The sequence below is a fragment of the Vanellus vanellus genome, assembly GCF_965231255.1.
Source record: "Vanellus vanellus genome assembly, chromosome: 3".
Lineage (NCBI taxonomy): Eukaryota > Metazoa > Chordata > Aves > Charadriiformes > Charadriidae > Vanellus > Vanellus vanellus.
The window spans coordinates 17330261-17345270 of NC_138907.1; the positions used below are offsets into that span (position 1 = coordinate 17330261).

General features: G+C 38.4%; 1 protein-coding gene across 25 annotated transcripts in view; it reads left to right on the top strand.

The window, feature by feature from the left end:
• The window catches only part of NRXN1 (neurexin 1), a gene marked incomplete at its 5' end in the record, with an annotated part of 721771 nt that overhangs the window by 493240 nt on the left and 213521 nt on the right, over positions 1-15010 (top strand). For all 25 annotated transcript variants that reach the window (XM_082481382.1, XM_082481373.1, XM_082481381.1 and 22 more), the window contains one exon: positions 4673-4854. In XM_082481382.1, coding sequence (XP_082337508.1) covers positions 4673-4854 — 182 coding nt within the window. The remainder of the gene's footprint in view (positions 1-4672; positions 4855-15010) is intronic.

Consider the following 15010-nt stretch of genomic DNA (forward strand, 5'->3'; position numbering starts at 1 on the left):
TGCGTGAAAGCTTCCCACGGAATCGCTGTCAACCGAGCTCTGAGCGAGCTGAAATTTTCTCTTCTAAAATCTAAAACCTTTGTCTTAGTACTACCTTCAGCGTGCTCAGCAGGATCCCAAACTCCACGATATTGTGATCACTGCAGCCAAGGCTATCGCTATCCAAGATATTACAAAGCAGATTTTCTTGGTTTGTGAGTAGTAAGTCCAGCAGCGCCTCATTCCTGGTTGGCACATCTAACAGTTGTATGAGGTAGCAGTCCTCTACACGTTCCAGGAACTTGATGGATGACATGTGAGCTGCTGTATTGTTCTTCCAGCAAATGTCTTTTCTGGAACTTCAGCTTGGGCAGGATGAAAATACATAGATGAAACTGTAAAAAGAAGTATTAACGGAGATTTACATGCTCCCCTGAACATAGCAAGTGTGATTAATGCCACCATATAGATATTTGTGCAAATGTATATATCTCTCTCTCAAGAGAGAGAGACATTCATATTGTAAATTCTTCACTCTTGGTAATTAATAGCAGCCTGCACAAATACTGTCACTGGATTCAGCAGGTTTATCAATGCAAGTAATTACTTACCAGTGGGAATAAGAGGGTTCGCATTCTAGCCCACAATGAAGTAAAATACTGATAACATACAGGAGGAAGAAAATTACATTATTGGATAATTTGTCATTATAACCAGCAATGCTTACCCTTCATAATTTTTATATTAGTTAAAAATTGCTCTACTGTTAATGAAAGGGCAGCTAATAGTTTTCATTATTGAAGTTTACAGGCTTCAGTCTTTAGTTTTCCAGCTACTGAGTGGGATAGAATCGTAGTTCATCGGGTCCAGAGCTCAATCAGAGCATTGCTTTCACTTAATCGGAGTCTGAAACCTGATGCGAATGTTGAAAATAAACATTAAGTTACTAACGTTATATGGGAAAAATGGAATTATTTATATTACCTTTCAGTGTAATATACCTTAAACACAAAATTGGGATGAACCTGAGGAAGGTAGAAAGCTGTTGATTTGTTGTTGATTTGAGCAAACTATTAAACTACATCAGAAGTGACTTCAGAGCAATAAATATTGAAAAGCTTTGCAGTCATATACAGTAATAGATACAGTAAATGGGTACTAAACAAAATATTAATCTGCTTAATACTGTATAGGTAAGCAGATGTCCTTGAGTTGCTGCCAGGCTGTGCTGAAATGAATGCACTGTTTCATAAAGATGAATTTTGCAAACAAGTAGGACTTGAGAGACCCAGGCCATTAAAAAACATTACTGTATCTTGACCGCTGGCAGTTTGTTACAATAGGGAACCATACTTTCACGGTTAAGAATTTCAAAGAGCTGTATGGACGTTTTTCCTGAACATTGTGTAGATGCATGGACGCATAAAGAATTACGCAGTAAATTCTGTGGCTGAGAGATATAACTGGCATGTTACAAACTTGCCTACTTACAAGTACTGTGCTGATGGCGTTGCTATTCATGACATTCTAATTCTAATGCTTTCAATTCTCTTGAGATGATAAACCCCAAACAACACAGTGCCATAAGCTAAAAGAGGGAAGGAAGATGACTGGTTTTTAGTGACAATGTTCTGAAGGAACGGCAGAGACATTATAAGGTTTGTCAGAGAGCATAAAAGCCTTTCTGGAGCAAGTGGATTAGGCGTCCTCTGTTGTTTCTTAACGGATCCAGAACTGATAGTAAGCAGGGTGGTTTCGAACAACCGCTCAGTTTCTAGCTTTTAATGGTTAACGGGAGGTCAGACTATAAGCTGAGATCAATCCCAGAGTAATAAATTTTACATTATTATATTTGTCTTTCTTGAAATATAAACACTAGAGGACCTATTCTCAAATGGCTTCCGACCCATTTTTTTTCATAATTAATACAGGAAATTCAAAGAACGTGACTCCCTGTACAGCTTAGACAGAGGCAGATCTGTATTCATCAGCATGGATTAATTAGTCTGTTACCAGACCGGCAGTTAGTTCGAAGAGCTACAAAATGGACAGTTATAAAAACGGGAAAGCTTTGCCATAAAAAAACATAAGCCCCATGTTATGATGGATAAAAGATAAGTTTTTTAACTTTGATGTTGATTCTACATAGTTTGATGTTTACAGCCAGATTTATCCAGCCCTCCTGACATTGACCTTGGCTTCAATGCAACAGCAGTATAGAGGAATTGCTCTTCATTGGTTTATTTGAAGGGCAGTATTTAGCAAAAACCTGCGACAAAGATTCACTCTGAATAAGAACAATAGTTTCTCATTGTTCAGATCTGGAGACTTACTTCTGGGTCATTGTATTCAGTATGACTCCACCATCGCTTGGCAGGCTTTTTCTTTGTCTTCTATATTGGGTAAACACATCTGTTACAACCAAGAAAAGGAGAATTATGCACTCCCACTTAAATCTTCTGTATTATTCTAACAGTTTCATCTGTGACATTGAGGTGTAAGGAGTTGTTTTTTCTTAGCCTTCTCATTTTTGTTGCTTATAAGAACCTCATTCGTGACCTGACACAATATTTTATGAAGTCAACAGAAAGGCTGTCACTGTTTTTAATGAGCTTTGAATCAAGCCCTCAGTTTTTCATCAACACAGAATAAGTCCTTTCACGACAGACACCGATGTGATGTATACTGTGTGCCGGTCCAAACTCTGTCACTTCTCAATTGGCTCAAGATTTGAAGTCAACACTAGCAGCCAAGAGAAGAACTTGAGGACCATCAAGAGTGATATTACCTGTCTCGTGTCTCTGTTTTGGGATGTACTAGAACTGGAGATTCAGTCATTATTACCAAATAGCATGCAACAGATTATTGTGCATTTCAGAGCACCGCGTGTGAGGAAAGCAAGGGTGGCAGAGCAGGAGATTAGGTTTTTGTTGCACATATTCCTAAACCAAACACCATTTGCCCATGTCTGTTACCAACCTTTTTTAAGGCACAGCCCCTGTCTTCACTGCTCTTGCACAACTCTATAAAATGAGGATAAACCCTGATTTCACTTGGAGTGTAACTGAAACCGTAGATATCAGCTCTATTATTGTGTTTGTCTTTGCTAAAAAGAGTTGATAAGTTTTCCTAAAACACGCGCGGGTTGGTATTTTGCCGTCAAGAAAAAAGCCAAGAGATCTATTTGAAGCACAGTGCAATCCTCCAAAGTGTGTTGATATAAAATGAGCTTTACAGTTTTTTTAAATGCTATGCAGAGTGCATAAAATATTACAAATTGATGGTACTGGAAAAAAATAATTCCATATGGGAAAAGTGATGTTAGAAATAAATATAGGATATCTTTTCAAAAAGACCAGGTGACCTTTTTGCTTTGAGACTGACACAAAGCAGTCTCGCTCAGCAGTAGAGTAAGATTTTGAAACATCTGGAAGTTGAAGGAGTGGTGTAGCTATACAGCCCTTCTTCTTTTCAGCTTTAAATGTCTAGGTGTTCAAGGGATTTTAGAACCTTTTGTGTGCTCACAGCATTTTGGGTCAATCTAGAAAGAAAGTAAGAGAATGACAATTATGTTGTTATGTTGTTATATCTCCTTACATGGACATGGGAAGTATGCAGTGAGAGTGTTGGGTGGAATAAACTGAATTACATTTAATAAAATTGAGAGTAGCCACACAGTGAGCCAGCTTAGAACCGCTAGTGAAACTAGACATGTGTATTTACAGTGCAGCGCCGTATCTCCCTGAGCTTTGACCTATCTTAATGGAAAAGAAGTGGACAGCTTGTAGTGACTTTACAAATGAAAGAGCAAGTGCATGCACAGTTTGCCTGCTATATCTTGTTGTTAGGATACAAGTTGTAAATGGAAAATGTCCGGATATGCTGCTGTTTTAGTTCAGCGGAAATATTCTGGTGATGAAGTTAAGCACCTGAGCGCTAAGTGGTTTCGGATTACAACACTTGTTTAAAACAGATTATAGATTTTGTAAGTGCACACTGGAGATAACGTGCAAAGATTTCCACTCTTGTAAGTTATACATTGAGCATTATGCAAATAAGCCATTGCTTACTTAGATGGTAGACTGATACCTTTCTGTCCTGACATGACAAGTAAAGTATGTTTCTATTTGTTATCCCCGTCTGTCACTAACTGATAACCTCAGATCCGTAAAAGCCTTATCTGGATGTATTTGTTAACGTTTTGCTTCGCTGGGCACGATGACGTATCATATAGTGCATATCATTTTCATTGTGTAAATAAGGGTCTGCATCATTTTGTCAGTCATGAGATAACTGGAATTACTTGATTTCTTCTCCACATAGGCTCAGTTTGGGAAAGCATTTGGTTCAACTCATCCCTGTTCTGCGCATCAGGGAAACGTGTTCTTCAAGCATATGCTTAAGAACTCTCTTGAATAGATACGCGTTTCTGAATCAGAGCTATGATATTTTAAGTCGCTGCATATGCAATTATGTTATATTCTGTGTTGATTGCACTATATAAAAAGCACTAATATTTCGCTTGCTGCAAATTTTTCAGAGATAAAGACCCCTTCATGTTGAAATACAGTCTTGTTTGGTTCTATGAATCGATTTGCTATATGAGAACGTCTTGATTTTTGTAGAGCATACGATTTCCCCGTGGGTGTGCATTGGTGCAAGTGAGCTAATTATCTTTCTTTCTGTTTTACAGCGGGAACAACATATATCTTTAGCAAAGGTGGTGGACAAATCACTTACACGTGGCCTCCTAATGACCGGCCAAGCACTCGTGCGGACAGACTGGCAATAGGGTTTAGTACTGTTCAAAAAGAAGCTGTGTTGGTACGAGTGGACAGTTCTACTGGGCTCGGAGATTATTTAGAGCTGCATATCGTAAGTATTATTAACAAATGCATGATATTTCTTCTTGTCTTGATTGTTCTTATGTTTGCGGTTTATTTGTTTATTTTATTTTAATGTAAACACAGCAGTTTGTTAATCAACCCTTTAGGGTCAATGGTGAACTAAATGATAATGGCTTGTAGCGTACAATCCTGTACAGGGTCTCAGACATTCTCGAAATGCCTTTTACTTTAAACAGTGCTGCTTTATATGGCTTTTCAATTAAAAATCATACCGAGATACCTGTACAGATGTAGCAGTTTAGTACAATCTAGTTACATAAAACAGGATTTAGCAATGTCAGAGGAAGGTACGTTAATCCTGGAAGATTTAATCTGGAATCTGCTGGTGGAATTGCAGCCTATCCGAATTGACTGTGCTTATTGTTAATACTAGAATTTATCCTCTGGTTTCACCATTCCTTTGTGATGGTAAATCTTAAGCAGAAAGCAAGATTGTCAAGCTAGGAAGTCTAAAAAAGTAATTTCAGCTGCCCTAAAGCAAATAACTAGCAATTAAAATTGAAAGCATCTGGATTTTTATGGCAACATAAATAAATGATCAGTTGAGATGAACGTAACTAGGGCAGTATAAAATTTTGTTGTTTAGATTAGTCTCAGCTTTGTTAATGTATTAGTTTGATTTTAAGAATCTCTCCGCTTTCAGGAACAGAAGAGTTCCTTTTGAATGAAATTACTTATTGATCTATAACCAATTACTCTTTTACCCTCAGAAAACATTCAGCACTGATCATTTTCAATATTAGGAGGAATTACGGTATTCAGTCTTCCCAGGTTCCTTATTTCCTTAAAGGCACTCTTGCATTGTGGACTAAGGTTTTGTGTTTTGGTTTGGTTTTTTTGTTTTTTTTTTTAAATTTACTGGCTCTAGTAAATAAACAAAGAAAGATGGCCTTAAATAAAATTCAGACGTTGTCTGTACCCTTCTCTTCCATTGAAATGCACGGACAAAACGGCTGGCTGGTATTGTACAATCTTAATTTAAAAATGTGAACAAAGCAACTTCTCCCAGGTGCCAGAAAAGCTGAGAGCCTACATTTTTCAAGGCAAGTATTGTGTTGCTGAAGAGAATTTAAAAATTTGCTTTCCAAAGCTGCATCTAACATCAGGTGCCTAGTCATCATTTGCCCGTTTCTTTGCAGTCTGAGACCAGATCCACCCACTGTGGTCAACAGTGTTACTTTCTTCTTATGGTGTTTTCTTTTTCATCAGCGTATTAAGGAATGTTTTTCTTGTAGTTTTACTATACCTGAAATCTGTCAAAACCATAATGTTCGTGTAATCTTCTGTCTAGCCTTGATTTTTTCCATTTTAAAACAAACATTGGGTTCATTAATTATGCATTGGAGATCAAAATTTATTGCTTGCTCATAAGCATTTCGGTTTATTTTTTTTTCCCAAATAGCTTTCTTATACCCATGCTGTAGAAACAGAGAGTAAAAATAAAAGAATAATTGAGAGTTTTCTATGGTTATAAACACTACCAGCCTAATAGGGACGGGGAAAATCATAAATTATACTTTACTGGTCTTTTGAAATTTCTGTGAAGCAGCAAAAGGCCTTGTATTGTCATGCTTCTGTGAGGTGATCGTGGCCTCTTATTGTCTTTGCAAGAGACTTCGAGAACCTCCCTGAAGCCCGCTCTGCTTCAGAGCAAAATCCGTGATAACTGTGCAATTTCACTGGAACGAGGTCTGACCTTCTGAGAGAGCTGCTTCTCTTTAGTCTCTCTCTAGAGTGGAGGCACTAAGGGATTGACCTGAAATCCTAAGACATCCGGTGAGGATTTTTTTAAGGGTCACCAATGCTAGATAAAACTTGGAAAACTGCTGGGATATAATTTCCTGCAATCTATTTCAAATAAGGTTAGTATTCAAAAGAAAGTTGAAAGGCAGTATTTTCAAAAGCACTCATGGTATCGAAGAACATATATCTTATTAAAGTCAGTGGAACTGTAGGCACTTCTGAGAATTTTACGTGAGGTCTATTTTAGCTCAGCAAGATATAGTGAAACATCATGGTTATAAAAATGAAGAAGAATATAGAAACAGAGAGGCCGATGTATATGTTATTTATTTGAAAAATAGTTTATTGGGTCAAAGTTTTTCAAAATTGGTAGCTGCTGCATTAAACTAGCCGTCATAAAAGTGTTAGAAGGGTTGTGTCCTTCAAAACTTCCTTCTTGCACCGATGTGGAGATGCCACTAAGAACATCTTACCTACCAAATAACCAGAAAGAAAGCTATGAATAGTGGAAGGAGGAAAAACTGGAAGGAGGGAAGAGTCTAATTCTGCATGTTCTTTTGCATGCACCCACTCGCCTGTTTGTATAATGACTATGCATGAGCAGTAAATGCCTGTGTACGTTGAGATGCACTGTGCATGGATAACTTGCCTGTGTTGTATCAGCTGTAGCATTCTAACGAGGGTATAGTTGTGATTTAATTATGCTGGGATTCAGTTTTACAGTATGATAGAAACAGGTTCTTTTATTACTCAACTTCCATTTTACCCGGGAGGTCATTAATCACTCAGATCCTTCTCATTTGACAAAATTTGGGACAGATGTGTAAGCATAGGTTTTAAGTGCATTTTCAGCGGAACGGTGGCAAAGAAAGCTCCACGTGGAACTATTGCTTTGATTGAAAAAAATTTAAATCGTAGTCCTCGCTAGCATGTTGGGGAGGGTGCTTGTTTGGGATGTTTCGGAACAGAGCTGTGAGGTAGCTTGCTCTTAACCTTCTTCGTTCTAGGAATGGAAGGGAAAATTACAAGTTTGATTATGGTACTTCAATGTGCGCTTGCCCTCTTTATTATTCTGTTTACTTAAAGACGATGTAAACCTAATAATGAAATCAAGCTCATAACAAATTCTGATTTGGAAAATTGCTACTTGATCATCTGAATCGCAGCTTTAGTGTTAGGTTAGGAACACATTTACTTAAAGTAATCATTTAACCTCCCCAAATAACCATTGTTAATATGAGAAACATTTCAAAAAATGTGTAATCTGCATTGCTACCAGATGCTTAACAGTTCCAGTGCAAATATTTTAAATTCCAAGGTAGATTATTATAAAACCCCACCTGTACTGTAGCAGCCTAGATATAAAGGACTGGTTGTGCGTATGATACGCATGCATCCCTGTGCTTCAAGAAAGGAATGTTAATATGACTTAGTCATCCAGAGATGCAACAATGAGTTTTCACAGCTATCACTTGACTTCTGTTATGGAAGTGGTCTCCTGGGCAGTCTCTGCTGGGAGATCTAGTTCAAGAGGAAATAGATATGCCTGAAAGTCTACTGCCATTTCCTTCTCCTGTTGACAGATCAAAGAAGGACAGATAGCTCTGAAAATTACTATACGGTCTTCCTTTTTTTCCCTTCTTCTTGGCACAGTCAGTATCCACCTCCATGCCAAACGGAAAAAGGCAGCAGCTTATTCATGCCGTGTTCAGTTAATCACTGCAGGCACTTCTGTGTTTCGCTTCTTCATTGACTTCTAAAGCCCTTAGGTAATTCTGACAGTGATTCCTGTTCCTATCTCTGCTCTTCTTCTCTTCCCACCCTCTTCTCCTAAGTCATTAGACGGAAAAGTAGAGAGAGATGTGTATGTCATCGTTTTTCACGAGCACTGTGCTGTGCTGCCTCGAGTCTCCAGCTTCTGTATGGTGAAGAACAAAGTGAAGTTAGACAAAGATATTGCCTCAAAGGGCTAAGAAATCCCGTTAAAATTGCTCTTTCTGGCAACACTGGTAGCATAGGAAGCTGGTGTTCTCCCATGTGGCACCAATAATATTTGCTCTACTAATGAAGATAAGAAGGATCAATTTTCATCAATAGACTTCAACCACTTTTAAAAATTGTTTTAAGTATAAATTATGGCACATTTTTATCTTTCACTTGTAAAATGAAAGACTTTAAACTATACCAAAATGTAGTATTTTGTGTGCCAGATGAAAAGAGTCAGCAGTTTCTGTGTCTTCCTTTTTCGTGTCGTTTAAGATAGAAATATTTTGGGAGCACGAAAACAACGCGCTGTTTTTATGGTTACAGCTGATGTTGAAATTGAGAACAAGAAGTTGGTATGGGGGATAAGGCCAGGAGACCATTTTAGATCTTACAGCTTTGTTATACCAGAAAAGACACCCAGCCTACAGGACAGGAGCTGCTTAAGCTAAACTGGGCTCTCTTCTACTATCTCAAGCAGAGCGAAGAACTGCTAATTAAGCTCAGTTACAGGTATCATGGATCTGCTGAAGTAGGTGAAGCGGTGAAGATTGTTCTGATAACAAACATCCTAAGGTTTAAGATAAGGAATAAGGCAGACGTGGCAGCGTTTTGAATGTTGTCCTAACCCTCTTCTGAGGGAAGCTGGGGAAAAACACCCCGTGATTCCAGGGAAAGAAGAGTGACAGTCCTACCTAGGACATAGTAAACATACAAAACCAAAACGAAATTAAATTCAGGTAGATTGTGGTAAATATTTTTTACTTCATTCTCTTTAATGTTATTAGGAAAAAATATCATAGGGAAAAATGTAAACCAATAAGATTAATACTTAAATTGCAAAAAGATGGCAAAGCATGGAAAACTATTTTAAAAGACGCGGTAACTTGTTACCTGAAAAAGTATGGTAAGATCAAGGACAGATAATATCAATATATGCAAGGTGTAACACAATTAACCTGAAATACTCTGACGAGGCAGCATGACTGGCATGGTAGATTAATCAGTATTGCCCTTAGATTTTCAAAATGTATTTTTGAAGCCTTGAGAGTTAAAAGTAATGACTGAGGTGGACATTCATAGGAGAGGAAATATTGTATGTCTTACAGAAAATTGGTTTCTGGATCATGAATAAATTCAGTTTGTGCTCTTTGTCCCGACTATTTATATACTACATCTATTAAAATATATATTGTGGGAAAGGCATTTTTCATTTGAAACTTTTTCCACGAGGAAGATGTGGATAAAAATCAAGTGAAAGCTTTTGTGAGTTTTTGCCAGCTTTGTTTCAAAAATTCTCTTGGTTTAAAAGCAAGATATTGCTTGTCCATTTTCTGAGCTATTTATCCTGTTTTTGTATATGATCTACTTCATTGTTTATAAACTAGAGAAATATTTAATATCTCCAAATGAAATGTTGACTTTTGTGTAAAAAAAAATAGTAATCTCTATCAAGTGGTTTTGATTTTCAGCTTTAAGTTAATGGAATGTTCTGCAAAAGTCTCCTCTCAACTTTTTTCCTACTCATTTTTTGGAACTTTAGACAAACTTAAAAGGACTACTGTTTCCTACTCCCCTCCCCCTGTCTCTTAGTTACACATATGTGGTATTCTTCTATACCAGGCTTTTTATGGCTGGCTGTTAGATTCTATTGTACATATACATGATATATGGATAATTTTGATTTATGCCAGTATAATGACCTTTCCTCAAGCAAACAGAAACAGTAAAACTCGGGTGAGGATCAGACTTCTGTGTTTGAGCGTACCAGAGAAAAAATTTCAGAGTCTTAAGATAAATTAATTTTGTTATTCTCTTTTGAATACTTCATATGTCTTGGGCTTAATGCCTAATGGAAAGTCAATTGAAAGATTCTTATTGACTTAGTTGTATTTGGATCAATGCCTGGAGAGTTGAATGTACTTTCAGTGAGATTGATGGTAAAAATACCTTTGATTTTAGTGGTTTGTATTGGAGCTAATTAATTTTCCCAGGAAGTGTTTAATAATCTTTAAAAAAATATTCCCAGGATAATGTTTTTTCTAATAATCATCTTTCAAATATGGGATTCCTTATTATTATATGCATATCTGTGCAATGCAAAGATTTTTTAAGGCCAGTGGTGGCTTGTATATGCATGAACAGTAATGACTTTAAAATTGAATTGTTCACGTCCAGGAATGGCTAAAAAAAAACCCAAACAACAAAAGCAGAACTAGGTTTCAGAAATCTGATATTTTAGAAGTGCTGAGCATGCACATCAGTGGCTAAAGTCGATGGAAGCTGAATATAGTCAGCACCTCTGAAAATCAGGCCATCATCATATCAGCTAAGTGGGCATCAGGGATCACTCTGGAGCCCTGGAAAGACTTTGGATCATTATGTTTATCAGGGTGGTGGTGTTTAATATTCTCCTTATGGCTTGAGGCAAAAGAAAATGATTTAAGGCTGATGTTACCTAACCCAGAATTCTGCAAATATTTGATATTTCCTTATTATGTTTATATACATGATATATATTTGTGATTTTTTTCTTCTCATTAATATATGTGCATGGAAAATGCTATAGGGAGTTTAACTGTTGCAGGCAGTGATTGTTCTTCTCTTTGGGGAACAAAAAAGTCAGGAACCAGACTATGTGTTAATCTTTAAACTGAAGAAAAGTTACTATGAAAGAAGGACTTCCACACTTGCTTATAGGTTTGAATAATGAAAAGCAGTGTAGTCAAAAAAGAATCATGTATGGGGCTAGACAGGCAGCTGAGAATGCAATTCAATGTACACAAACGTTCAGTTAATTAGATTGGGAGCAATGAATTAATCTAGGGAATTTGTGCTAAATGCAGCAGTCATTTACCTCACTGATCAGGTTAAAGATCTAAGTTTGTAGGAAAGAAAATAAATGAATCACTGAAATGGTCAAGCCACGCCTTGGAACCATGCGATTAAGTTATTCTTTTGTATTAGCAGAGATGTAGATTAAAGACTCTCTGAAAAGGGATTTTATGATATAAGCTGTTCATTAATGCCTCATCTTGAATACTCTGCACAGTCTGTCGTTGCGCACTGAGCGACAGTGGTCTGGTCTTGTCATAAACAGGCCAAATCGCTGAGCGAAAGTTGTGGAAATGTGCTAATTCTGGCACAGAACTGACTGATATGTTACTGTATGAAAAATATGAATGGAATTTGGACAGTTGATATAATTAAACAGTTTGGCTATGACTGCCATCGTGAAGCGCTGCAAGAAGAAATCCGGATGCTGGCATGGAAAGTCCATTACACCAGCGTGGCAGGTCTGATCTCCCAGCTGCGATTTCCTGGTTCCCCAGCCTACAAAAAATGTGCTTGAGGGAAGCAACTCCTTTCATCTTCTTCCTCTGTCTTGGGATAAATAGGAGTTCTCACTTTTTTTCCTCTATGCAGCTAATAACTCCTTTATAGATCCTGCTCCTTCTGTGCTTTTGGGAGGACAAAAGCTTCCTTCCCAAAAAGCGTGCTGTATGATGGGGTCACCACCTGCTAGCCCCTTGGTGAGAGAAAATTGCGCAACTAGTAGGACCTAAGTTCTCAGCTAAAATACCATGTGTCTGTCGCAAGAGGCTCCAGCCCTCAACGCTAATGAATCCGCTGAGGTGCTTTTTTCTAGCAAAGATGTAGAGCCTGGCTGAGGGTGCATAGATTTTTAAAACACTTCTGGTGGCCCCACATATATTAGAATCATCTGATAGCAGTATGGAAAGAATTGCACGTGGCCGTGGCGTTGTATGAAAAGGTCTTGCAGGCCAGTTTGTGGACTCTAAGATCCCTTCTGATCTCACATATCTCAAGGTTACACTGTAAATTGAATCCCTCTGTTGGCTGAACTGCTTAAGATCCGAAACTTTTTTTTTACTGAATTTTATGGCAAGTCTTCCTTTGACTGCACTGTTGCAAACTGTACACAAATGGGACTGTTGATCCAGCATGAGGAGAGAACAAAACCGTGGAACTTAATTTTGCTGGGGCCTCGTTGAGCTTTAAAAAAATGCTGAAAAGATTAAGAATAGAAAGGGTCTGGGCTTAGTCATGTTATACTAATAACAAAAACTGTGCATTCTGAAGAACTGAAGTGGACCCATTTGGTGAGGCAAGCAAAAGAGCAAGCATATTTAATTAACATAAACTTGAAGAGGCTCGTGTCCTCTTCATAAAGCAGCTCTTATTCTTTACATTATTACTTTTAAAGCAGTGTACAGATTACATCCAGTCTTATTTTGAAGGATTCTTTGTTTCTCTTCCCTTTCCCTTGTTCCCTACGTTGTTTTTCTGCTGTGTCCTCAAACACAAATTTATTTGCTGTGCGTATTCTGCAGTCCCAGTGAACCCCAGTTGAAAGCAGGTGGCAACCTCCAGGGGTCTAGGTGATTGCATACCTTTTCTTTCCCACAGTATAGCTAAAGGAACAGAGGAGCCACTTCAGATGGTGACTGTATGGTGTACTCCCAGGGAAGACCTTTGTAATGAAGACCATTGATTAGTTCTGTTTGATTAAAGAACAAAAGCAGCAAGAACAAAGCAAATAAGCATGTGGCCAAAATTAGGAGACATATCCTTTTCTGGCTAGGTTTTTTACGTATAAATACTAACTTTCTGGCTTCAGAAAGGAGGAAAGAAGAATTAGTCTATAATGTAGAGATAAATAAATAGCCCATCTTTCCTCCATAGCAGCACCTTTCCTAGTTGACATTGTATTCTCCCATTGATGTTTTAGACCCATCCCAGTCTAATCAGATCCTTTTAATCCAAAATTTCCTGCACTGGTTACTAGCCAGCATCCTTGCATACGAAGGTTACAGATATTTTAATAACTGGGCACCAACTCTTCCAGAACATTGCCATGTATAAAAAGAGCTAATGAAAAATTTAGGAGACATTTTAGCAACCTTATTAAAATTTAAAGTATACTTGACTATTTGCAATTGTGGAACATTTGAGACGTTCACTGAAACCTGGCTGATCACCCAAAGGAAGAAGCACCAAATGGTAGGAAATTATTGTGATTATTTGGGGAATAAGAGCTGTGGATGACTGAGGGTCACTTCCAAGAGCCGGCCACTTTTGTCCACCTACTGGGTACTTCCCTGCTTATTATACCTGTTGTATATTTTATTAAGCATATACTGTTTGTTACATCTAGTAAAATAATAGAGTCGGCCCTGATAATATTTCCTAGCTTGTTACTGCCTAGTTCTCACCTAATTTTAGAGAAGCACAAAAAGATTTGCACTCCGTGCTCCCTGCTAGGCACGCCTGGGGGTGTCTGGGCTCAAACCCAAGTGGAACGCCTGTGTACGCGGTGTGTTGGAAGCCGTGACGGTTCAGGGTGTAGGCAGGTTGTAGGCACTTTGGGCTGACAGCTTGTGGTTTGGAAAAACAAAAGGACAGGCGTGAAGAATGGCATCGCTTTCGGAGTATCCTAGACGATGCTTTTAGCTCCCGATGGCAGCTTGAGTAAGAGAGAGTGACTCTCGGGCAGCTGTGACCCGTGGAAAGCGGGCCAGGTTTGCACAGGACAGATCAAGGTTCGTTTCTTATGCATATAAGCCAGAACCCAAGATCTGGCCCATTAACTCCCTGTCTTTTAAATTTATGAGCTCTAAGCGAGGATAAGGATGTAGTGTGCGCTGCGGCACAAAGTACCGCTGTAGTAGTTTTTCAGTGAACGTGCGGTACGAACAATATCATTTTTAATACCAGTCAAAAAGATTAGCCTGTTGACGCAGAGCAAGGCTAGGGGAAAAGCGCTGCTAGTGGCCTGAACGCATTCTGATCCTAACTCCAAACAGTTCTCATCCCCACCACTTCCACTAGTAATTTGTCTGAAGAAACTGCAGCGATGCGAGTAAGTGTGAGCAGGACGTACATCAGGCCAGAAGACTCCTGCTGGAAGGTGAAAGGTGCAGAGGCAATTTTACCGAGCCTGCTGCTTTGCTTCAGGCTTTTGTTTAAGTAAACATTGCTGTTATAGTTAATCGCTTTGTGCTAATAAGGCAAGCTTGTCTTATTCTGGTTTGGGGAGATACTACCTTAAACTCATAATTAGTTAATTAGACCACTTATTTAACTCAGGTTTTGCTCTGTGATGCCTCAGTGTCCTCACCAAACTGGAACTTGTTTTAATATTTAATGCTAGTTTGCTTTTTTTTCTTCCAGCTTGTTTTATCGTCTTGAGGCTTTCTCACTTTTCACTTCCACCACTGCGTCAGTGAGGAGTAACTGTAGTAAAAACACTGAATCTAATCTGGCGCACCAGAACCGAATACGCCGGGCCTGGTTCTTACTTTCATCCAGTTTACTTACTCAACTTTTCCAATCTCTGACACTAACTCATAGCACCGGGGTCATGCAGGACGTAT